This window comes from Grus americana, chromosome 4, assembly GCF_028858705.1.
Source record: "Grus americana isolate bGruAme1 chromosome 4, bGruAme1.mat, whole genome shotgun sequence".
NCBI lineage: Eukaryota > Metazoa > Chordata > Aves > Gruiformes > Gruidae > Grus > Grus americana.
Genome location: NC_072855.1, coordinates 52,961,629 through 52,987,931, shown reverse-complemented (window position 1 = coordinate 52,987,931; position 26,303 = coordinate 52,961,629). Strand labels below are relative to the sequence as shown.

At 44.0% G+C, this 26,303-nt stretch overlaps 1 protein-coding gene across 3 annotated transcripts in view; it reads left to right on the top strand.

The window, feature by feature from the left end:
* Nucleotides 1–5,229: 5,229 nt before the first annotated feature.
* Nucleotides 5,230–26,303, top strand: part of UNC5C (unc-5 netrin receptor C) — a 262,479-nt gene continuing 241,405 nt past the window's right edge. For 2 of the 3 annotated variants that reach the window (XM_054824508.1, XM_054824507.1), the window contains exon 1: nucleotides 5,230–5,677. In XM_054824508.1, coding sequence (XP_054680483.1) covers nucleotides 5,554–5,677 — 124 coding nt within the window. In that variant the 5' untranslated portion in view covers nucleotides 5,230–5,553. The remainder of the gene's footprint in view (nucleotides 5,678–26,303) is intronic. The other variant, XM_054824509.1, reaches the window with a different exon arrangement.

The following is a 26,303-nucleotide window of genomic DNA, read 5'->3' as shown; positions in this document are numbered from 1 at the left end:
AAATATCAACTGACAGGAGGTCTCACCTTTTGTATTTCTGCGGTGAATTTTCAGGCAAACGAATACAGAGACTGAAATGATCAAGCTTTTTCTTTTTCTTTTTTTTTTTTTTAAAGCGTTACCGAATATTTGTACATGGGAAATGTTTTGATAGCGTATCATGCAACAGGAATAAGGAAAATAGTTTGAATACTGAACTTGAGATGCTCGTGATGAATTGTGCATGAATGCACTACAGCTCAGGAGCTGTTCAGAGAAAATATTCACCAAACAAATGTGAAGAGAGAATAAATAAATAAGAAATCTGCGATCTGTTTACAGATAATTCACGTAAAAGCAAAAGCTCTTTGGATGCATTATTTGGCTGTAGCTGGAGGACACAGATTTAAAAAATGGGCAAGGAGACTAAGTCCCATTGCCATTCAAGAGTGTGATGCCCTGACTACTGAAAGTGAGACTTAAACACCTTTGATCTTTTTTTTTTTTTTAAATCTGTATTCCCCAGACATAGGAGTCCCCAGCTCCGGCAGCATCCTCTTGCACAAGTTACAACAGAATGTTATGCGCAGTAGCATACAACAGGATGATACACACAGTATCCAGCGTGAATACAGGGACAAAATTTGGCCCTACCTTTAGTTACAAATACTTGAAATGGTTCTTTAGTTCAAGAATGTCCTCTTCAGACATTACGAAGAGCCTGACTGTTCAAAAGAACAGTGAGGATGTCAAAGTTGTTAATTGCCATAAATTTATTAAACAAGAGTATGTGGACCTGTAAAGGCATGCAGGAGCAGGACATCGTATGGCCTCCGAGGTGATTCACCACAGTTCCAGAGTGATGGTTGTTATGAGGTGAAACGTTGTTTAAACAGTTTCTGTGGGTAGTAACGTGTACCTATGGTCTTGCTAATACAGTGTCGAGACTGAAAAATTAGCCCAGTACTATAGTGCATGAGTATGGATGAAAATCTGGAAGATCTGGTTCCGTAAATAAGCAAAGTAGTGATTTTGGAAGCTGAAACACAATCAGTTGTTTTATTAGATTAGCTATGAAAGAAATTTTCCTCAGACCACAATTCCACCACAGTCGTTCCCAGCGTGAAAAACAAAATGCTCAGTTTTTAGTGGGAATGAGGTTGTGTTGCTTTTGAAATGTAAGGTATCAGAAGGGTAGTTTCATTTGCTGATCCACAGTATCACACAAGGCAACCACAGAGGAAGTAATTGCCTATCTAAACTGTGAGATAAAACTGCAATACTGGATAGCTTGTGGTACGTATGTCAGTGAAGTGAGAGGCTTGCCACACACCTGCTTTTTGGCTTGTGTTGTGCTGGGCTCTGCCGTAAAGTGCGTGCAGCATGGCAGAGCCTGGGGGAATGGCACAGCCAAAAGCAGGTGTGTGATATACCTTTCATGCTATGCGCTACCCAGCATTGCAAACAGCTAGCAGAGAATCTTGCAAAATATAGCCCTTGCTCACATATTCCATGCTGCTTTAGGTATATCTCAGTAGCTGAGAGCATCTTGACTATCAAACATAGTGTCCTGATGTGGAGCCTGAATCTGCATCCCTTATTAATGTTTGTGTACTAAATAAGTCCTCAGGCCAGTTGTCCAGTGGTGACAGTATCTGCCTAGGAACGCAATGCTCACTGCGAGGATGTGTTACCAAATTGTACTTCTACTTATCAATGCACTGAAGAAATTCCTCTCCTTGTTCCAACCAGCATTGCTCAAGTCTCACGTAATGCAGAGAACCTTAGTAGCTCTGCTCCAAAGTCATTAATCAAATTTCACAACTCTTCGTGATGGGGATTGTGGGTCTTTGTTTTCGTACAGTGCCTGCTGCAATGTGGTCCTGAGCTGTGCCACTGTAACAAAAGAAAATATAAATTTCCCTTGAGCTCTGTAATTAGATTAAGGTTTGTATAAATCATTATAAATTTAGAGGATCTTAAGAAAACATCTAGAGCAAAACCTGGTACCTATACTACCATTCACAATATTAATTATGAAACCTGATAGGGCTTTTCAAATCCAATATGCCTTCTAATTGATTATTTTGCGACTCCAGATACTTGGGCAATAAAATACACTGAAGTCAAATTCACCAGCTCTGTGCTTTGAAAAACTGCCTGTCAAGAGCTTGAAATTCCTGAGTTGATAGCAGGGGTGAAAAACTTCAGGTATTGATTTAGAACCTAACTCTCATTTAAAAAGCCCTTTTGGAAAAGCAAACAAACAAACCAACCCTTAAGTCCACAAGTTACACAGAAACCTTTTAAATGTTACCCTAGATTTTATAGTCACTTATTGTGGGTATCTCATTTAGAACTGCAATTTCTTGAACTTACCTGAAAAGCTAGCTAAGGCGACACCTGTTAGGCTGCTAAATCCACTTTCCAATGCAAACTGTTTGATGCTTGATATTTTTGTCTAAGTATGAAAACTGGAGATTAATATTTGCCTCTGATGAGTTTAGGAAAGGTATGCAGTGATTTTTAAGGACATTTAAGGTGACAAAAAGATGATAGACTTACATTACATGTACTTTTAAGTCATGAACTTTTCAAACAGCTGGGAAAATACCTCCCCACCCAGGTTCTATCAGGGGGAAAAAAATGCTTTTGGAATAAATCCAGGCAATTTGCACTTTCTAATCCCAAATCCCTGAATTATCTCAGTTCTTTAACTCCTGTGTCAAATCTGAAATTTATTAAGTTGGGCTAATAATTCTGCTTATCTCATAGGGACAAACATGAAGAGCCTTTGGGACAGACTGGCTCCTGAATAGGCAAAATCCAGCACGGTGGCATTAAGGATGGCCCAGGCACAAGTGCCGTTTGTCAGTGCATGGAGGACCTCTGAGGAAGCTGGGTGATGCAGGCACATTAAGCATCCTTGGATGCCCTTTGTTATGCATAATGGAGCATAGAAGGACTTGAAAGCATGTTTTCCAGAGAAGACCCCTATTTAGCTATTTGTTACTGTTGCTTGAACCATCTTCTCAAGGTCGAGGTCTATCTACTTCCAGTAGAAATGTGTTTGCTGAACACCAGTACCCTTGTTCCTCTGTAGTCCACCACACCTCGGGTACTGGGAAGAGACTTGCTTTCTCCCCAAGCCGAGAGCTTGTGGTCCCTGTGCCATCACTTCTGTCACAGCTCCCCCGTGCACCTACTGTGGGGCAGAGAGGCTGACAGGTTGGCAGCCACCAGGGATCCCCAGGCAGGGCTGCAGGGATGTCGTCTTGAAATTGGGATGGACCTATTTAATGAGGTCACTGAGCTGCTAACTAGAAACTAAGCCTGGAACTATAGGTATTACTCCTGGGAAGCCCGAAAACATCAAAAATAAATTAACTCCATTTAATGGAGAAGCAAGCCCTCCCTCCCCCATCCCTCGTGGCAGTAGATGTGCCCGTCAGCTGGTGCTGAAACGAATACATCTTCCACGTGTGACGTCTTTCAGAGGTCTCTCTTCTTGCCTCTGCAAAGTTTCCCCTAGCACAGGGGAAACAGTAAATACCCAACAACTGAGAGATGCTCCCAACTTACAGAGTTACGGCAAAACTGGTAAACAAATATTATACACGGGGAACTGCTCTGTTGACTATCAACCTGAGACAAGGCTAGGAAGCATGAGGTCAGGGATCAGTGTGGGGAGCTCATGCAATCAATAAAGCTCTTCTTCAGGACCCACATTCTCCTTTGAATGTGGCTACAAGTTGAAGGTTTCTGTTCCACCACTTATACAGCCTCAAAGGTTTGGTGGAGCCTTAATGTTTTCTAAACTATGCCATAGCGTTTGAAGCGGGTAGGACTTGCCCCCTTAAAAGATGCTGTACAACCAGGAGATGAAGAGCTGGAGTGCTCTAGTTGGACAGGACTGCTTAGAGTTACTGGGTACATCAGCCCACGGGGCTTGAAATGCACCCCTCCCGGGGCACCTTCCAGGTGTACCCAGGTGTGCCACCCAGAACAAAATCTGCCCCTTTTTCTTGCTCTGTGCCTGTACAAAAAAAAGGAAATGTTGCTTTCCTGTTGCACTGCAGCTTTGTCAGCTGCTGTGGAGGAGAAAAATCCCCTGCTCCCCCCAAACCCAGAGATGGGGAATAGTCTAGGTAGTTCCCTGGGAAGGGCACTAAAGTCAGGGGGCAGGAGGGATGGACCCTCCCTGAGGGCAGGCAGCTCCTGTGGGCCCTGGGAAACCCTCCTGCAGCATCAGCAACGCTGCTCCTGTTTCCCTGCCAGGGGCGGAAGGCAAAGCCAGCGTGTCTGGGAAGATCACAGCCGCGCCTCAGAGGAAAATACCGTTCCTTGCCTCACACGCAGCCCTGCTTGGGCTGGACAAGGCGATGCTCCCTCGAGTGCCGTGGTGTGCGGAGGGCTGTGGGGCTGCAGCCACCTGGCGTTGGCAAACTTGGCATGTGGGTAGGTGGGTCTGGTCGTGGCTGGGGACAGCCAGCCTGGGCTTTGCAAAAGCAACTTAAACCAAAACAAAACAAGCCCCAGAAAGTGAAAGTAAAACCCAAGCGAGCCCTGATTGAGCAGTGAACCTGAGATACGGGCGCTGCAATCCCACTGAGTGAGATTTGGTGGGTGCGTATTGAAGGCAGAGGCCAAGGGAGAGCTTTTTGGGGCTGTAAGGAGGGTGGGAGAGTAAGATCTGAATGGGAACAACCCCACCCTTACGAGAGGGACCCTGAGGGGCAAATGGAGAGATGTTCCCTAGGGACAGGAAGGGTCCCCCAACATCCCTCCTGGTGCTGCCTCTCCCCTTGTCCCCACCCCGGTGCTTGTGGGAACAGATGGGTGCCCCCTGGCCGGCATGGGGCTCCCCCCTCCCCGCATTTTGTGGCTGCCTAAGGACGGCCCTGGCCCCCCAGAGCCCTGCAGGTGTGGGGGATGCCAGGCCCACGGGAACGGTGCGGGGACGAGAGAGCCACGGGTGTAGCAGGGTCCGACCAGCGCGGCCCCGACTCCCGGGGCTTCTCCTAGCTGCCCGGGTGGGCTGGGGAGTGTGAGTTTGTACGTGTGCAAGTCTGTGCACTAGCATCTGCGTGCGAGTGTGCCCACGGGTGTGCGCGCAGGGGGCGCGGGCGGGGGAGGCGAAAGGGGGCCGGTTCTGCAGCGGGTGGCTCCCAGCCTCCCCCGCCCCCTTCCCTCTGGGTCTGCTCCTCGCTCCCGCTCGCATTTTATCGCAGGCGGCCGGCGCAGCCCCCTCTCCCCAGCCCCGGCCCCGGCCCCCGCCCACCCCCGGGGTGGAGGCAGCCGCGCCGAGCCGCCCGCGGGAAGAAGGCAGCGCTCTGCCGGGCTCCGCGCCGCTCCGCGCCCCTCCGCGGGGCCATGCAGCGCCCCTGCCCCCCCGCTACGAGCGGTGCCCCTCGCCCCGTCGCCCCCCGCGCAGCCTGAGCGCCTCGCGGGGGCTCCGCGCCGCTCCGCGCCCCTCCGCGTCCCTCCGCGCTCGGCGGTGGGACGGGGCTGGCGGAGGCAGAGGCGGCACCGAAAAGCTCCGCGGCTCTGCGCGACTCCCCCGCAGCCCCGGCCATGGGGAAGGGGCTGGAAGGGACGGCGGCCCGCTGCGGGCTGGGACTGGGATACCTGCTGCAGACCGTGGTGCTCCCCGCCCTGGCCGTCCTGGGGGCCAGCCGCCCCGGCTCCGCGGCGCAAGGTAAGGCGGGGGATGGATGGAGAGGGGCCGGGGCATCCTCCGGGTGCGGGCTGAAAATGCAAATCTATGCCGGGATTTTATTTTTTTTTTTTCCTCTGTGTGTCTATGCGAAAGCAGCGCATTCCCCCGCATGCACGGCCCCCGCCGGGGTCTGGGGGCTCCGGTCGCCCCCGCTGGGTCGGGTCTGTCTTTGCTGAGCCTGGCCGGGACAGGCGTTTCCCTGCACTCCGTCCTCAAACGGGTCACCGAGACCGGAGGGGGGCTTTGGGCTGAAGGAGCCCCGCCGGCAGCCCTCCGGCCGGCGGGGGAGCGGCGCCGGTGCGCCCCGGAGGGCTGGCAAGGTGCGTGGGAAAGGCAGGTGCGAGGCGGGTGTCCCTCTGCAGCGGCACCGCCGTGCCCTGGGGCTCTGCAGGCGATGGTCATTCGTGAGCCCCTCGTTTCCCCCCTGTACCCTGCTCTTCGTTCTTCGTGCCTAAAACATGATACACCCGAAGGGAGTTACCCTCTTTCTGTGTTTATGCTTATTTCTTTTTCCTCTCCCTTGTCGGGCGTTCTGGAGTACATCTAGATCTGTTTCCCCTGTAGCCCGTGTATAAATTCCCCTTTCCGACTGAAAATGTCTTGCTTCTCAGTGCATGTTTAGCAATATCTTGAGAGCATCACAAAGAGCCCTGGCTCGGTGTGTCACCCGCCCGGCAGACAGCCACAGCAGGAGGCTTTTTCTGCTGCGAGCTGATGCCGGATAAACTTTCTCGGTGCTTTTCTCCTCTCTTCCCAGGAGTTAGACCTAAAGTGGAATTGGGTGGCTTTTGCTGGGAAATAGTTTTCTACAACCTCCTCAGCACTGGCGGGGGGGGGAGAGAGAGAGGTTGCTGCTGCATGTGGGCAAAGCTGCGCATAGCAAGGATGTGCGAGTTCATTAAAGCACTTGGAAATCCTGGTTATATGGTTAGCAAGAGAAAAGGAATTTTAGAAGCGGTTTTGTTGTTTGTGTGGGTTTTTTTTTTTTTCCCCACCATATATGTCACGAAGAAATAATAATATGTGCCAAAGCTTTGATTTGGAGTTGTTAGCATAATGCAAGTGGGAGAGGCTTGGTTTTCCCCCCATCCTCTCTGTGGAGAGGCACTTGAGACGACTGCACAGATCTGACCCCGTGCTCTCACCCAGCCGTTACAAAGCACACTCCTCTATGGCCTTTCTGACAGGAGAGTTGTGCTGGTTGCTCTGACTCCCGGTGCCCCTGGCAGGCTTTCGGGAGCCGTCGGCTTGCTGCTGGTGGGCTGGATGCGCTGTACATCATGTCTGTACATGTAACGATGCTAATCCATTTCTCATTGATACTCCATCCTCAGAGTCACGTTCGCTTGCCTATACTAGGTGTTTATCTCACAGGAAGATCAGAAAGCTGGTCATAAAAAGGGAGTAGCAGAGAACAAGAGTACAAAAATCCTTTATGCATCGTGTCATGTTTCTTCTGTGTCTTACATACCATCGTTTCCTTTCGCTGATTGGTTTCATGTTTGAGATAGGACAGGTTTGATGTTATATATTTAAAGGTTTTAATAGTACCATGTGCATGCAGACCTATATGTCAGTGGGTATATATCAGTCTGTGTAGATGGGGGGTGTTGAAGGGGGGAGATCCTCTCAGATAGTTGGACCTGGAGCAGAAAGGAATCTGCCCGCTCTGTGTAATTCGCATGACAGATGGCCTGAGCGGGGAAGAGAGGACCCCCTGCGTTCGGCTGTTTCAGAGCGCGCGTCTCAGTGCCACAGGGCATAGCTCACGCTTTCAGATGGTTTCTCCTTTCCACACATACCCTCCATAACACAACGCTGTGGGACAGAAATGCCATGAGGGGAGAGGAGCCAGGGCCCCCGTGCCGCGAAGGTCGGCACGTGTGTGGGACCTGTCACAGGACACAGGTGTGCTCACCTACCCAGAAAGGGACGGAGAGCTCTTCAGCAATGCTTCCCGTTGTGTGGCGTGTGATAAACTTTCATAACAGAGTGGAAAATCCAGGGAATGCGGGTGGGATATAGTCATTCATCTTGGACTTGTTTTTTCATGTACGCTTTTATTTTTATTTCCCATTTGTTAGGACCAGGCACAGAATTTGGGTGCAGACCTGGTTTTGGCACCTTTCCCAGAGCTGAGGGATTTTCTGATTGGTGTTTGCCGTGGGGATCTTCATGTATGTGTATGTGGTGCTTCAGTGAGGCAATGAATCAACAGTTTAACTATGCCCTCTTCAGGAAGTTTTCTCATCATATAGTACCGGGCAAAGTTTTCCCTCTGTTTTATTTATACATTTCCAAAAATGCATGAACACTGAAATGATTCTTATCCAACCTCTTTTTCCAAAGTCATCCTCCATTCAGTCTGTCTCCTTTGAAATGGAAACACCCCTCTAATCTCTTTGGTTGCATTCCCTTGTGAGCAATAGAAATAGGACACGTGGAAGTTACACTCCAAACTGGTCTCGGTCTTCTGATTTTTAGTGGGTCTGGAGCCAGCTGACTGGATTTTAATTGTGCAAAAAAATTCAGTATTCCTTTGTGATACCTTGGAAAGGAGAAAAAACTTAAAGTGATGTCTTCATACAGCAAGCACATGATTTAGAAAGGGGAGGAGGGGAAGGGAGAGTGCGTACATATTTTTCCCAGTACTTGCTGCTAGTACTATTTCTTGTTTTGCTTCTCTTCTCCGTTCCCCAACCATCTTAATCTTTTGAAGCAGGCTAAGGAGGCCGTGAGCATTGCTGGGGCTTCTGCTTTCTGCTTTTCCATTGCCTCGTGGAAAATAAATTTATTAACTGAGTAGTTGGTGGACCAACCCCCACACTCCCTGGCAGAGAGATTCATATCACTGCATCTCAGCGTCCTCCCGTGAGCTTCTCGGCAGAACTAAATACACTTTTTGTTTTATTAGCATTGCTTATCTTCTCATCTGAAGCTGTCTAAGTATTTTTCTGCTGTTATCAGGAGAGAACAGGAAATGGCCACGATGATAGAGGCAGCCCTTATTTCTCAAAGTGGGGTGAATGGGGTCAGAGTGATTATCAAGCCAGAATCAACTCTGATCTGATGTTCGCTGCATTCCTTATACCTCTGTGATAAGCTACCTCAGAATGAGAATTCAAACATCCTGAACTGAGAGAGAAAGAGCAACCACCCCTGGACCCAAGCCTTACCCCTGCCTGGCATTTCAGTGTTATCTCCTGTTAGAGCAACTTTTCCTTCAGCTTTTCAATCAGCAGAGAACAAGTTTCAGCCGTTGCGCTTTCCTACTTGCCCCCCTCTTATTTTTAGGCATTAAAAGCATTTGAAGACCTCAAACTGTGGTCCCCACTTTTTTGAGGGGTGGGTGGGACAAGAGGGAGAGTCAGGCTATCTATCTGTAGTGACAAGCATGGTTCAGACAGCTTTATGGGCTAATAACGATGGCATAAGAGATGGATAGAAAAGTTAAAGGGACTGCATATTAATGAATTTTTGTTTCAGTTGATCCTTTACAGCAAGAGTCCATTTTTTTTAATGCTTAACCCCTCAAACCTAATTAAATCAAAGTGATAATTTAAAAAGAAAACTGTAAAAGAGCCATATGTGCAGATATTTGTCTTGCCCCAGCATAGCCTGTATTAGCAACAGCAGCAGTTTGAAAATGCTTGGTGCGGAAAAAGTGAAATATAACATGTGAATGTACTAACCTTTTGGGGATGCACTTCTTTTTAATTAAATACTTAAATGCATCTCGTTGAAAAAAAGGGGGGGAAAGGACTTAATTATCTTGATGCATCAGTGGACAACTTGTATGTGATCATACGGATGTAATAGTAGTTGTATTAGTAAAGCGAGGGCCAAGTAGTATTTCATTGTGAATGGATAAACCCACTTGGAACATTAAATTGTTTTAAAGCGCTGTGCTCTGGCAGATTTCAGTGCTGTGGACGAGTTTGGGCTGGATGTGGTAGCCCGTACTGGCCCTGAGAAGTGTTGTAGTACAGCAGTAGGCTTCGCTGAAAGCAAAGCAGCCAGCGCGTTTCCGTGGCTGCCGTTTAGGCAGGATTAAAACAAAGTGGATGGATCTGTCCGTGGAGGAGGGATTCCTCCCCAGGAACACGGGAGCCGGAATCTGGGCTCCTCTTCCTCTGGCTTCAGTCTCTAGCAGCCAGTTGCAACAGTTATGAAAAAAAAAAGTATATACATCAAATACAGCCCCCTTCTGATGGCTTTTCAGCATTACTGTCAGTGCCATGTATTCCTCTGTACAGTAAAAATGCCTGAGTGTATCTAAACATTTCCACGATTGTTGTGTGTATTTACACATCATCATTTTACATGGATCATTCATCGCACCACTTTTTTTTTTTTACTTTTTTTTTTTTTGGTAATGATCTCAAACCCTGATTATTCACTATATTTTGGGACTAGCTTTGTGTGTGACATCCAAAGTCAGAAACAGGAAACAGCATTCACCATATTAAAAAGATTTTCCTAATTTAATTTTCCAAATACAGCATGTCTGAAAACAGGAATACAACTCTGTGCCAAGGCCAGGCAAATCAGTTCCATAGCTGGTCTGCACAGCAAGAGAGGAGAAAATGTGGATTATATTTATTAGACATTTTCAAGTAAATATCTTGAGTTTTGTGCAAGTTGAAGAGTGGTGTTTTGAGGCACAGTCTGTCCGGTTCAGTTGAATAGGATGCAAAGCAACATCAGTTCCCATGGAAGGCAAGAGGAGCCCGGCCTGACTAGGACAAATAATTGAGAATTTCCATACAGTATATGACCAGAGTTTTCTGTATATGTAAAATACTAAGGAGAGCTGCACTTTGGAAAGCGAAACTACATTTATTTTGTGCTACCAGCTAAGTAATCTTGTTTGGAGTAACCCGTTCCATAGCGTATAGCTATGTTTGTTGCTTTCTGGTGTGTTTCTGGGTTTCAAATCATTGGACTTTTGAGGACTCAGTTTTGTTTACTTTTTTTGGAAAAAGGCACAGAAGTTGCTTTTGCAGCTTATCAGAAAAATATGTTTTAATTGCTGTTGCAAGGAGGAATTCCTAGGTAAACTGGCATTGCTCAAAGTAGAGAAGAGTTTGCTGCGATTTAGTCAGAGGATTCGACTCAATGTGTGTCTCAAACATTCAGATCATTGGTTTGTCATTGAAAACACGTCACTGGAGGCTATCTTTGAAATAAAAGTTAATTTAATCGTGGGTGCTCTGCCTACGCAATATGTTTCATATAACTGTCTATGTGTCACTATAGGAAAAAATGGCATTCCCTTTCCCATTCTCTTTCCTCCCTTTGGAGTGGGGAGAGGGTTGTGCTAGTTTGTGAAGTGCACATCTTGTTAGCCACCCAGTGGAGGCATTCAAGTTTAGCAGGCAGCGATCTTGGCATCCGTGCCAATAAAGCAGTAATTACATCGCCTCGCATTTTCATTAGCTATCTTTGCTTTCACATTCGACTTGGAGGTATAAAACAGCGTAAGTCGAGGATTAAAAGCAAGGAGTAAGAGACGAGCAGCGGTTTTCCAGTTGGCTACAACCTCCGTCAACACAGCGGCAGAATAATGTTGTGCAGAGGCACAGTTCAGTGCTAACTGCTTCCAAGGACTGAAGGGATGGTGGTGTTTTAAGTGATTTATTGAGTGTGCTCGGTAGAGTCCAATCTTGGGAGCAGGAGCCCCTGGAGCTTTCCATCATAACATTATCCGAGAGGCGATCTGAAGGAAATGGTATTAAGTCTTCTGGGAGGCAAACTGTATCCCAAGAAAGACTTAATTTGCATCATTTGTAAGCAAGCATCTGAAATGATGTTAAAAAGGAAATGGTTATGAAGAAGCTTATGTCAAGCAAAAAGAGACAACAGAATTCCCCGTATTTTTGCATGTACGTTTTTTCCCCTGTGTTTAATTTAATGGGGTCATCTGCAGATATGCTGACCCTAAACTCCAGCGGTGTGAGGGGAGAGGATTTATTTAGTATCGTCACTGTTTTTGTGATAGGTCTGCTTCAACATTTTTGCAGAGCATCGGTTGTGGTTATTGTATTTAGATTCGTCTTTCTCAAGTAAAGACGTGGCATAAAACTGACTGTAAGCTGTGAGCGGTCAGGCTAGCTGGAGAAGGGAAAAGAAAGCCCCGAACTATAGTTGTGTTCCAGTCGCTTTCCTTGAGGCCGGCTCTGCTCGTACAAACGACGCACACAAGTAAGGCGCAGCGAGTCAGAACAGCGGGCAAGAGCTGCCAGAGGCTTTCCCAGCTTTCAGTAACCTCAGAGCTGCTCCTATGCAGCTTTCCCCCTAGGTAGTCATCACTAGGAAAGCTTCCTGTTTGCTTGTATAACTCCATCCCAAATCACTTGTACGTTAAGCAGGAAACGTGGGATTTCCTCCTAATTCATCAAACGCCAGGATTTGGGGAGTCCCTTTATAGCCTGGCACATTATTATCTAAAAGTTTGGGCTGGGTCAGAAAAGCTTAATGCAAAAATAGTTTCACTTAAAAATATCCTTTTTATCAACATGGAAAGTTTCAGTGGAAACAACAAAAAAAAAGAGTCCTTTTGTTTATTTGCTGGGGGGAGGTTGAAAAAAACCAAGAAACCTTAATCAAAACCAGAAAAGATTCAGTTATTTTAGTGAAAAGGTCAATAAAGCCCCAAATATTTACCTCACTGGCCACACTCTTTCTACTTACACTCTCTGAAAATCTGTTAGGTGTTCAGTGAAAGTGAAAAAGATAAAAGTTGTAAAGTCTTCTGACAATTAGAGTTTTCATTTCCATTTACATTTTTCTATATATTTCAAGCAGCCTAGTGAAAAACCTCACTATTAAACTTGACGTACAGTCCTGGTTAAGCACTGGTTAAGGCATATATTTACACCATTTTCTAGGTCTCGTTCTTTTTTTATTTGTTTTTTAAATCACATTGATTTGACTGTGATGTAGATTGAGATAGAGACCCAGATTCTCAGCGGTGCCAGACGTGCCCTTAACGCTGCCAGGGAAGGGCAGGCAACGCTGGATTTAGGTGAGTACCTTTGCTATTCCCCAAATACAAGCAGCGCTGCTCTAGCTTGCATGATTGCGCAGTAACCCATCAAGGCAGGGATGTCCCGTGGGTCAGTATTTGATGCTGCAGTGCATCAGCGCCTCCTCAAATTTTCACTTTCCTTTGTTGTGAGTCCCACACAGGCAGGACAGGAAGAGGCAGCCAAAAAGCTGTGCATGCTCCGTGTCTGTTGGTGATACCTCCCACGGGGGACGTCTGCAGTTGTGTCTTTAGCATAGCTTAGCTACATATTTGCGTTGCAGGAGGCAATGGGAGGTTCTTATTTGTCACATCGCGTTAGCTATTTAATCCTTAATCCATCTTGCTGGGTTGGGAGGACAGCTATATTTATCTCTCTTTGGTGGAGAGATGTAAGGGGAGTTGCCTAAGGGTGCAGAGCAAACGTGTAAGGAAGTTAAAATGCAAACTCAAGGCTTCTGAGTGCCCAAGACTCTGGTGCTCCAGTCCATCCTCCTCCTTGCCTGACAATCCCAAAGATGGATACTGCAGAGGGAATGCTACGTTGAAGGCTCTCAGGTGTCTTCAGTGTCAGATTTGTTGGGTCTCACTAATGGTTTCTTTATATCTGCTGGTATCCAGGAACACGTGTAAAAGACAAAGGGGAAACCCATATGCTGTTGCTCAGAAACAGGGATGCTTCTCAGAAGCTCTGACTTTATGGTGCAGGCAGTTTGGGAGGATTTGCTTTGCCCAGTGAAACTCACAGCGTTATCCCAAATTTGGAAGGAGCAAGAGCGGATCCAGCGGATGACTGCAGCGCTGTTGTAAATGGAATAAGGATCACTGCTTTGGGTTGCTTTGTTTCATTTGGGTTTAATCTGCAATTCAGGACTATCTTATTCAACTGTACTTCATTCATCTGAATGAACGACTTACGCTCCAAACGACCCCGTTGCCTTACGAGTCATAAAAGCTATGAGGTTGCCTAGGCAATTAAATCAGTATCTTTTTTTCTCTTGTTGAGGTAACATTATCAACAGTAATGCTAAGGAGCTTGGATAGGGTTTACTGGCCTGGCAACAGCTGAGCATTTTCTTGTTAGGTAGCTCCTGCCAATCCCTTTTTAGTTATTTTCAAGAAGTAAAGTAGCTTTATTTCTTAGTCTCATATTGAGTGAGAGGTTGAAATGTTAAGCTCTGTGGATTAACGGTGTATCCTTTGAGAAAAAGGAAAGCTTGCGTTTTTCTTGGTCCCCTGAGTGCTGGATGCGATTGTTTGAGAAATCTTGAATTTCATCAGCTAGATACAAGGAACGGTGCAAGTAAGCCTTGAATGATCTGTCAAAAGAGGTTGACTCTATTGCAGCCGTTTTGGAAACTTGATTGAACTGATAGTTGTTCCCCAGGCATTTCTTTACTTGGATTTAGTGCATTTCACGTCAGGCAGTGAAAAGTGATCACCACAGGTTTATTAGTAATTCAGAGCTTCTTGGAGAGCTATAGTCCAACCATAAATTTGCTGAAATAATGTCTGGAACATGAATTGCTGCACTCTTATGATATGGTGTATTTATTTATTGTTTAAATACATCGCTTGTCTTATCCAGTCCCAACATATGTGTTTATACTGGAAAGTTTACATAGTGAGCGAAAATAATACTACAGTCTCACTGAATGAGGTTAATTGCAGTTCAGTCATACCAAAATCGAGGAATAAGAAGTGGGACAGAATAGCAAGCGAGACTAATTCTGTTCTCATGTGCGTTGGATTTACCTACACTGACTGTAGTGCAGGTAATTACCGGGAGTAATTCAGAGTACAGACATGCACACTGCCTTAGTCTGAATTAATTTTCTCTTTCATTACTGTATCTCCTAGTTTTGCCAGTTGCTCACGGAGTCAGCACAGATGTTTTCCTCTGACCTTGCCCTTCAATAGCAACAACTTCACGTGTCCGCCTGGTTACTCTGCAGCTCTACGCGTGTGAGAGATGAGTGGCCATGAGTAGCAGTGAATAGCCGGGGCTGACAGGGTGACAGTGAGGTGTCCCGAGTGAAACGTCAGGTTGTCTGCAGTCAGGTGAGATTGTAGAGAAACCTCTGCTGCTCGAGCCTTTATTTTAGGATTACAACAAAACTCAGTGACCCTTTCAACTAGGGGGAGATAAAAGTTTCCCCCGTTAAACTCGGTCACTTCAGATCTGAAAATCAGAGTTGATGGTGGAAACTAGGCCTGTCTGGTTAAGGAATGGGGCTGTAATTAAACAGTGAAGAACGTGCCCTTGTACCGGTGTTGTTCACTGAAAATCTTGCAGAATTGTCTCATGAAATACTAGTGTTTCTTGCCCTAAGCTTTTTGGCCCCAAAGCTGCACTAGTTTTTGGCAAGTCATCATCCCCATTACAAATTCCTTTCACGCAGACGTTGCAAACGTAGCGTTAGGGACTTCCTTTCTGCTTCCTCACCAGTTTCTGAAGGTGAGGGTAACTTTTGGTCTCTTGCTCAAATGAAATGCAGCGATCTTCCTACGCAGCAGATCTCTGCTGGCAAGAATGTGAGTGCTGGTTTTCCTTCTCTTCCTCTTTCCTTTTACCTTCCGGGTAAAATAGCTGTGCTGTAGCAAATAGGAATTTCCTAATTTCTTGTGCCTAAGTAACTGGGAAGTTTTTAGCTAGAAAGTTCAGTTCAGTTTCCTATCAGTTTCCTTTTGGTTTTTTAAATCCCTAGTGCTTGCCCCAAGGATAGACTTACACTATACAGGGCCAGGTTATGACCACCAACAAATGTAGCTCCATTAATTCCAAAGCCAGCACACATCAGAAGCTGATCTGGTTCCGTGTTAAAAATACGGTGACACAGTAAAGTGAGACCTAGGATGGACGGACCTTGATCTCACCTTTTTTGCTGGGTTATATTTTTAAGCTCAATAATTTGAATAACTTTGAGGCTTTCCGTTTCCCTTACCTGTGGCGATGTGGCTCTTTCCTGTAGAGAGATTAAACCAGTGTCTCACTTGAAAACACGTTGGCGAGATTTTTGCAGGTAGATGGTTTTTTTCTCTTGGGTTTTGTCACGTTATTTCAGATAAGAACACTGACAGCCAAATGTCACCAACTGTAGGCAGATACCCACATAAATATCTGTTACACATAAATGCATGGCAATTTCCTGCCTCAGCAATCAGTCGTTTTTGAACTAAAGACCTCTACTACTAAAAGCATGGGCTTTGGAGGCTTGAGTTAGACATGCAACCTGGTAGCTGGTAACAAAAGCGGTTATTACACTGGTTTAGTCAGTAGAATGAGCACTGGAAAAGGCAAAATTGTTCAGCTCCTGCTAGTTTTTGTCCTTTGCTTGTCCCACACTATTTCTGTATGGATTTTTTTTCTTTTCTTTTTTTTCTTAATGTTATCTATTAATTCTTTGTAGTAAACATAGCTATTAGATAAAACCTTCCAAATGTTTTTCTTTAAAAGTCCTAATTTACTTACTTGCTTTATAAACATTTCTATCATTTTGTAGTCTCGAGAGGAAAGTCTTAAATTTGCATTTATAAGAAACATTTGCAAAGACAACTGAATTAAAATGACAAAGTGACATTGCGTGGACTATTCATCTGCTGTGTTTTACTGATGAGCTTATTTTATGAGTACTTGGTTTCATTGCAAAGATCCTTTCTCTTACGGAAATCAATTGATGGCAGTACCTCGATCAAATTTTGCTTTGTGTCTGATTAGTTTCACTGGATTGCTTGGGATTTACTCACCGGAGCAAGACAAGGAAAATTCGTTCTTTAAAGTTTTATATCCACTAGTACCAATGCAGAACACATATTTCACTCGTGGAGGCTGGGCTGAGGTTAAGTTGGTTTTAAAGATAACAGTAGATTCCAGCGTCCTTGCATTTGTTTTGTATTTGGTGACAGTCACTAAATCAGAGGAAGGAATGTTCAAACAACACACTTGAGGAAAAGTGATTTTTATAGAAAGGGCCCATTCCTGGTAATAGCCAGTAACTGCACATAACCCCACTGACATTAAAAGTCCATTAGCTAAGCCCAGTTTAAACAGCAGCTGATGCTATGTCAGCTAAATGTGCATTGGAATTTTTCATGTAACACAGCAATAGCACTTCTGTAATTTTTCTAAAACTATGTACATTAAGGAAAGCAAATGTCATCTGATAGTAGTAAGATGAAGAGTTCACATTAAAGTAGGGAGAATTGTAATCAAACTGAAGTTACCATCTGGTTGCATTAACAAAAACCAAAAATGGTTACAAGAAAAGCAGAGTGTATGAGATTTCTGAATTAAAGCTAGATTAACAAATCTCATGTACAGGCTTCTGTAACACAGGATAAGCACAGAGCTGCTTATCTGCTTGGTTCTTTATTGTTAAATATGTTATAACTTCATTTGAGAAAAGTTTCTACTGAAGTCAGTAAGATGCTTTGTCATGTGGAGCCCTAGGTTTCCATGGGGAAAAAAAAAAAGGTTATTTGCTGGCTATTTAGGAAATATAGCTCATTACAGCAGTGTGAAAACATTTAAACTTGTCAAGATAGTGTTTGTATGCCTGTAGCCTTAAATTCTAGTCAACCATTGGTGCAGCAAATAGCATCTACCCATCTCAGTGTATCAAAAAGAGTTGAGAAGTATGGTGAAGAAATGGTGCATGCTTGGTAAAGAGAGGCATGACAGGTGATGAACTTGTTGTTCATCTTCGAAAGCAACCAGCAGACTGAGGTCCTAGTGCTGTGGTCTTGGGACCCACTGAAGCACAGTTTGGCACCCGGTTTGGCAATCGGTCTAATTCTGAGAAGTCACTTTGAAGTCTGCTTTGAAAATAGATCTTGTGCTATAAAGCTGTTGTGGAGACAGGCGAAGGGTCGCTTGGTAAGTTAATGTGAGAGCGGAAACAGAGGGGTAATTAGTTGCTTACTGACGTGCTCCCAAGTATGGTGAAGTATTACTGTAACCTCCTCCGCCTCCTCTTCGCTATTATCGGTCCATTAGTGAAACCTTGTACAAGTACTGACAGGAGAAGAGCTTAAATGCCTGATGTGGGTAGATATACCCACTGCAAAAATGCTGCGAACGCATCTGGAGGGCTCACTTAAACTCTTAACAAACTGTGTTAGTAGTGCAAAACCCTAAAATGTGTCATGAGGCTGAACTTGAATTTTTTTTTTTGACTTCCCAAGCTGGAGGAGTTGCCATCAGTAGCGTGCCCAGAGCTGATCGTGTATTTGCGAACCACAGGGTTTAAGGAGAGTAATTTAATTGCATTTTTTTTCCCCTTCTGGAACATAACATGTAAACATATTACTGAACTAAAGTCTGGTTTTAATTACAAGCAGTAACTTTTTCATGTTGACAGATTTTCACATGGAAAGCTTTATTGAAAATGAGAGGAGACCTTTTTGCCATCATTAGTTCTTGCTGCTTAGTGCTTTTATCAAGTACAGTAAAATACAGTTTGTAATTAATTCCAAGCTTATATGGACATGTTTAATATAATTACCAAACAAAATCCTGTTTACTAACATATTGCTTGTGAAACCATTCTGAATAATCTGGTCTCTAGCACACATAAATCAGGCAGTAATAACAGCTGTAAATATTTCACAATATACTTGGAGTGCTTTGATTTTAATACTGAATCCACTTTTGGGTTTTAAGGATAAAACATAGGTCAAAAGTGACTTTTCCCATATGTTCTTTCCTAATCTCTTGCACTACTTTCCCTGAAAGTTATTAAAAAAAAATCATTATTGTATTAGATTATAAAAAAGCAAATATATACGCATTCATGAGCTGGGAGAATTATGTAATTGAATTATGCTGGAGCTAACAAAATGACGCCATTCACATTGGCGCCGGACAATCGCTCTAATACAGCCGTGAATATTTTTCATTGGAAAAGGCATTGCAGTGCCAATACTCTTTGTCTTTCTCAAAGTTTTACTATTTTTATCTGTCTGGATGTCTGTATATTGTATGTGAAGCCTGAAACACGTGCATGAAACTGTTAGAAGCAGCTGGTTATGCAGCTAGTTCAGGTGCCCAAAGGCCTGTGAAAACCAAAGGTTGACCAGGAGCCACGTTTTTAGTAGAGTCCTTGGGGACCTACGACCCTGTGTTATGTACTGGGCCCCTTCTTTCTGGGAAGGCTTTGAGCCGCTATTTAAATAGAAAGAGGAAAAGGAGACCGATAGTCTGTCTACTGCAGAGTATTTGAGGTTGCATGAGGCTACTAAACCGTCCTTGTGAGTGAGGACTCTGCGTGTAGATTGTCCAGTTCAGCGGAAGGCATTGAAATTTCAGGAAAAGATTTATAATCATCCCTCAAGTCATTTTCCTCTGCCCCAAACAAAGACCTTGAAAAACAGTTGTGTAAAACAGAACATTTTGCAATTTTTGTTTACTTGGGAATGTTCTTTAACCTCTAAAATAAGAAATAAAGTAACCAAAGTTACAAAGACAAATTTGAAGAGTGTTCACTTTGTGGATTTTTTTACCCTTATTCTGCCGTTGGATTCCATCACTGAAGTTGACATAAATTTTCAAATGTTTTGGCCATTGCGTGCTCTGAAGAAATTATTAGTCTCCAAAACTGCCAGGCTCCTTCACAGATGCTGTCTCCTCTGAGCCTCTCAAGCATAGGACCCCACCCCTCAAAAGGCACAACTAAAAATTGTTTTCAAGTAGGTCATAACGTTGGGAAATGTTGTAGGAGAAGATTTTTGGGTTGGTCTTTTGGGTTTTTTTGTGGGGTTTGTTTGTTGGTTTTTTTTTTCCTGGAGGGAATGAACAAAGCCTGCAGATGTGTTCAGGTCCCTGAGGTGCGTGTCTGTGCAAAGGGAGCCCCTGGGTGCAGGATGGAAGGAAACTGCAGGAGGTCTCTGCTGCTCCCCTGCAGGTGCCCAGGTGTTGGCAGGAGCTCTGCAGGGGTGGCCCCTGTGAGGAGGAGGAGGATGAGGAGGTGCTCCAGGTGCTAGAGCTGAGATCCCCCGGCAGCCTCTGGAGAGCCCAGGCTGGAGCAAGTTTATCCTGAGGGACTGCAACCCATTGGAAGGACCCACACGGGAGCAGGGGAAAAGCAGTTTAAGTGGCTCAGCAAATTTTTTTTGTAGGAGGCTGATGAAGATCTGTGGCATAACTGGCACACTAAGCTGCCACTAATATCTTCTGCAGTTAGTTAAAGACAATAAATGATTGCATGTGGTCATTTATGCAAGCAAAAGTCTATCAAGCAAAACTTTTGGGATGTTATGATTGTGTCTCAGTGATATGCCTGACTTTTACCATGACATGATTTTCCCAAGGTTTCTACTGTTATAATGTCTAGGCATTTTGGAATTCGGTGGGCTTACACAAATGCATTTCTGACTCCCAACTTATGAAAAGGGCTCTTATTTGACTGGTAACATGTAAGGACTTTCCGGTGTATTTGTTTCTTTTTCTGTTTCTCCTGTACGTACATCAAAAGAAAGTAAGTCTGGTTGCTCCTGTTGAAGTTCCTTGCTTTGAGCCATGGACTTCAGCACTTCCATGGAAGTACATTAGTGGGGAATTGTATTTGCCACGTGGTCTGTAATGTCAAAATTAATCTCGAAACACTCTTGATTACTTTTTGTCAGCTCTGAAGTTTAGTTTGTTTAAGCAAAGTAACTCTCACCTACAGTGCAAGGTAAAAACTGTTGTATTGCTTGTTTTCTGAAAATAAATACACATACTGGCCTATTTGTTATCACTTGTGCATATTAGAAAATAAACATACCAGAGCAGGATTTGTTAAGGCAGTCCTTAAAAAAAAAAAAAGGGGGGGTCTTTAATGATCAGATTTCATCTACCTTTGCCTTGCTTTAGATGATCAGTATTTTAAGATACATCAATATATTTTGATCAGTGTAATAACGTGGCGCTATCATCTTGTGATCAGTATCAAGTGTCCCTATCAACATCTTATGGGCACCTAGGAATACATAGCTATGATTTGCAAAGGTGTAACTGTAAAATATGTAGCGGGTGGTGGCTCTAGGGAGATTATAGCAGTTCCTGAACACTTTGGGACTTCAACTTTCTAAAATCAATTCTTAGTTTTCTGTAGTATGAGAACTTGCATTGAGTCATTGCTTGAGAACATTGCAGTGCGTGAACAATATTAAATTGCTTTGTTATGTGTATGTGCAGGCTGCATCCAGACACTGTCATTGGGAAGTTATTAGTATATATAATTACCTAACCACAAGGAATTTCTGGACTGAAATAGCTTATGTAAGCCTACATGTTTCCTTCCCACAAGCCGAGCTTAAAGGCTCATGCAAGTCTCTTGCCAAGGAAATACCTTACTGACCACGAAATGTTATTTGGGAAGATGCACTTACCTGCAGGGGTAAAGAGCCTACCTGGCAATAGCCCTAGCTTCACAATTCAGTTGTTCTGACTTGTGCTCTGGGTTGTTTATCAGATGCCGGATTGTTTAATATTATGTGATTTGACCTTTAGATTTCAACCACTATCTAATTGGCAGCATGAGTCTTCCTACAGGAGCAAAAATTATTGACGAGAATTTGTGCAATACCAAGTTTTCATGACTTGAGGGCCACCAGGTATGACTTGTGTGTATGAAAATCAAGTAGTTGCAGCAGTGTAGGTCTGGAATTCGAGAAGGCCAAAGGTGTTTTGATTAGCGAGGAAATGGATACCAGCTGGTTTATTTATGCTTATAAATATATATAACTGTGTTTAAGTGCACAGGTAAATTGTGTATGCCACTTAGCCCCATCTGTTCCTAATAAATTTCAGCCCACAGGCTCTAGGTTTTGAAACCGGATTATGCTCGGATAGGTGAACTTTCTAAGTAGAAGAGCCGTCCTTCACAAGATGTGTTTGCAGCTGAGCCTCTCATTTTGTGTAAACCAACACAGGTTCCGCGGGTTCACTGAGTGCTGCAGTTTTCCACCAGCTGAGGGTTGTTAACAGCTACGATTTCTGTAAGACTGTATTCATGGTGGAGAGATTTCTATCTCCTCTGTTTGGACAGAAAAAATTTCCATGACTCTAAGAACGCTTTTAAAAAACTGGAAAAAAAGGAGCAGACGCTGCAAAGTACATCAGAGAGCAATCCTGGTGTTAACAAAGAGATTCTTTGCTGATAAAACGAGGAGGAAAATGTTTGTATCTTTACAAGATCTTGTCCCGCTTAGAGGGCCTGAAGAAAATGTAGGCATCTAGAACGACAATTACTGGGTACAATGATGTTTTATGACTACAAGTTGTTTTGGGCTTTTTACTTATTTAAAAAGAACATTTTCCTTGGAAGTTTTTTGCAGCCACCCACCACCCCACTGATGCAAAGCCTCTGCAGAGGCTTAGTAATTAAACTGAAAAGGCTGGATGTTCACATTGCCCCCGCTCTCTGCAGCTGTTTGTTCTCAGAACATCACCCGGCTTCTGATCAAAACCTGAGATGAACTTTTCTCACCAGGTCTCTGTACCATCGAAGCTGTCTTTCCAGCTACAGCAACGAGCGGTCACTTTTGATCGTCTTAGAGGATATTTACAAAAACAAAAATAAAACTTGATTTTCCTCATTGCCTTCTCTCAGGCAATGGAAAATTAAAATATACAAAAATTGACCTGTTAGGATTGGTGTTTTCAAATATTAATTAGTAACAGTGGAAAAAATACATTTCTTTGGAGAATTAAGAGTTTTGAGTACACTACAGTATTTATTTTTATTTCCCTGGGTGGCAAGACAAATACTGCACTCTATAAAGAAGTTAAAGCATCCTCTTTCCCCCAAAATACATGTTTATAAACACAAGGTATAGACTAAACATTCTTTTCTCTTGCATGAAAACTGAGGATGGGAACAAACTTATCTGTGGGATTTGAGGCTGGAGAAAGGCAGTGTTTTGATCGTCCGGCTAAATAACAAATATGTTTCGGGGAGCAGAGTAGTATGTATTTACTAGTCACTTGTGTCTGTCTTGTGGTTTCCAAATGCACGCAGGCGGTCTGTTTAAAGGTTACCAAAGCATGCTGTGCATGATGCTACTTGAGGCAAGAAAGGGAAGATGGCGATAAAGAAGCTGCTGCGTTTTGTTGGAACGCCAGCACTCACGAAGCGGACTGGTCCTGCCTAATGACGGCGAGGGACCATGCGGTTGTCTCTCACCGGTACTTGTTTGTTACCGAGCGGATTCAAGGTGGCCCTGACATAAAACAGTGGGAAGCGGTTAGGAGACAGGCCAGGAATTACCAGCAGCGGGTGCCCATAAAGAAATGCCGGAGGAATGTTTAAGAGGCAAATGCTGCTTTGGGAAAGACCTTGGGATCCTCGCTTCAGGCCAGAAGATGATTGGAGATGAGCTGAGGCAAGCATGGATCAGGCCCTTGGTGTTGAGCGCTAACGGTGCTGCCAGGGCAGAATCGTTTCTTGCCAGTGACTCTCCTCTTGAGGTGCTGAGATAGGTGTCGTTTTGGTGTGCTTGCTGGGTACGCTAAGCTGTAAATTACATAAAAGGAACCAGCAAAGTCAATTTAAGCATCATGGGGTTTCATACCCACAGAAGAATGTCAAAGGAAAATTTGAAGCATAAATGGGAGTAAAGGCACAGTTCTGTGAAAATCCTTTCTCTCGTGAGCAGTCCTATTAAGCTTTGAAGTGTGACGACACTTCTGCAAGCGTCCGTGTTTCGATGTGTGACTAATCCCATGCCTCTAATACACCGCTTTGTAAGGTTGTGGCCTAAAATGAATAGTCCCACCAAAGTTTCCCAATAAGATCGGGAACAGTCCCTTAGGAAGGAGTTCAGAGCAGGAACATAACTTCTCTGAACAATTCTTAATCTGAACTCCCCGTTGCGGGAGCTCTCATCAGAGAAGTTTTGATGATATCTATTGATTACATTTCTTTTTTTTGTATCTTAAAAAGTAAATCGAAAGGTCATTTTTTATATCAGCATGCAAGGAGTTTTATTGATTGTCTTTTATGAGGCATTAATGAAATCTATAGAAGCCTAACAAGATTGTATAGTTAATCTTGGCAAGATTGTCTGTTCTTTTTACATGTGCAGAAAAGGGAAAATACAATGTTCCATTTTGGCGGTTTAAATTATGTGGGAGCGAGTGAATTTCACAGAATCAAATACCTCAGCAGAGAAAGAGAGTATGATGTATGTATACTACCCCATTAACTCCAAAATGTGCTTAGCAGAGATTTTTTGGGAATACTTTGTTTTCCTGCCTAATAGTACCACATATTTATCACTATGAAAACAAGCAGGGAAGTCAATCACTCATTATGCATGCCAGAAATGCCTTCCACACTCACAATGGTGGTATGTCAAGAGTTTGTCCCACTTTAAAAGAACAGGCAGGATTTACTCTGGAAATGTACCAAAATGGACCAATCTTTCTCAAAAATATAAAGCTGGGATCAATTTTGCAAAGTTAAAATAAACAGTAGTCACACTTGACCCAGTATGTTATGCTAACAGAGGAAGAAATGTAAAAAACTGGGGGTATCTATGGATTTGGCTTGGTAGAACATTAAACATGATACATCAGATTAAAAAATTATCCACTGACTTAAAAACTGTTCATAATAAAATCCGTGAAGAATTTTCAGTGTATTATTTCATTCCACATTGTTTTCTTAAACATATTTTCTTTTTATACCACTTAAATTAATGAAGGCCATCTTGGCTATGAAGTACAAAGCTAATGCCCCCTGAGAAAGGATGCCTTTGCGTAGTGAAAGCTCAGATCACACTCATCAGAAGCTCAGAAGCCTTTGAGTGAATGTTGCGCATTTTTATTTGCAGTAGGGAAAACATATCTGAGAGAGGCAAGTATAATTATCTCCATTTTTAGATGGAAACCAGAGGAGCAAGAGGCAGTACTGGGGAGTGAGCAGACACTGGAATTCCCTTCTGGTGGGCTCACAGAAAACATGGAAGTAATTTGTGGTATGAAAATGGCTGGTGTTGCTTGTTTCCATCAAAAGGCCATGGAGAATGTGGGAAGCGGGCACTGGGTTTTTACACCACAGTCTGATTTATTACCAGCCTAACTGCTGCTGGCCCACCTTGCCTTTGCTGCTTGTCCTCATCGGGTGGTCAGCAAGCTGCTGGTACGGCCAAAATTAGGACTGGGGCTCCTAATCCTGATTTTTGGCTCCACAGACCTGCGGTGAGAACAGCGTCTGGCGGCAAAAGCCAGGCTGGAGGAGCCCTGTCCCGCAGAGCGGTTGGTCCTGCTTTGCCGGTGCCTCCGAGGACCAGCCCTCCCCGGTTTGCCCCATGCCACGTGGTTTGCTCCAGCCACCTCTCCTAAGTGCGTGAGTTTGTGTGGCTCTTATGACACCCCTCACGTGGCTTTTCTATTACTCGCTGCTCTCGTAAAAGCCTCCCAGTCTGGTAGCGGGGTCAAGACTTTGCCTGTGCCCAGAGGGTGAATGGCTTTGCTTCCCGTTCTGGAGCTCCAGTCTCCTTTGGAGCACTACAAAATCAGGCTGTAAAGAGATACATCCCAAAACACAGAAGTGGCCTTTAGCTCGGCTCTTGCACTTTTATTAGCTGTCGTGAATCTGGGGGCTAGCCGTTGCTGCATTTCTCAGCTTTAAACAGGTACAAGACAATTCTCCTTTTTGTAATTTGCAGTATGTATTACATATTCTGTTGCTGGTTTGGATTTGAGTAATGACTGCTCAGGCTCTGGTGTTTATGAAATGATGGAGGACAGAGATCTTCAGTACTTTAGGCTCTCTTTATCTCCTCCTTTGGAAGATGTATCTAGAAAATCCATTGCTTGGGTCTCCCTGGGTGGGAGCACCCCCAGAAACCAGCTGGAGTAACTTTCTGAGAAACTATAAGAAAACTGCAGGATTACCTGAACAATATCTCTAAAATGCATTGCAGGATGTAAGTGAATCAGAGGGACAGGCAGGGATATTACCTTTTGTTTTCATGTATAGGTAACACAAAGAACAAGGGTTTGCTTATTTTCCTTTTGATTGAATATTTTGGTTAGACTTCCTTGTACTTCTGAGATGTCAATACATCAGTAGATTTATATATTTGAAAGTTAAAGGCATTTTGATGGCTGCTAATATTTAGTTTCTACTTCAGCTAAGCTACTGAATTCTTTTATTTACTGATCAAACGAGCATTTAGGGTTAAAGGATGCCAAGAAGTATTTGGACCCTGGCACTCTAGTAATAGTATAAGGAGTAAGCACAATTGTATACACTATCTCCAGGTACGTTTCCAGGCAGTACATTTCCAAGAAGGCAGATGCTCCTGGTTTTTAACAGAAAACACTGAAAAAAAGACTGAGAGAGATAACTGGATAGACGGAGAGACAAAAAGACGAATGGGTGGATGCAAAGCTGAAGAGAGATAGTTGGGATTAATCAATTCTTTGCAAACGTGGTACGTGCTCCAGAAATGGCAACTTTTTCTTCCTGGGAGTGTGCTTGAGAGCGAGCGTGCAGTAAGCAGTGGCTTTGGTGGCCAGGCTGGAGGACAAGAGACGGTGCTGAGCTGTCTAAAAATGCTCCTGCACGGTCCGGCTGATAATAGAAA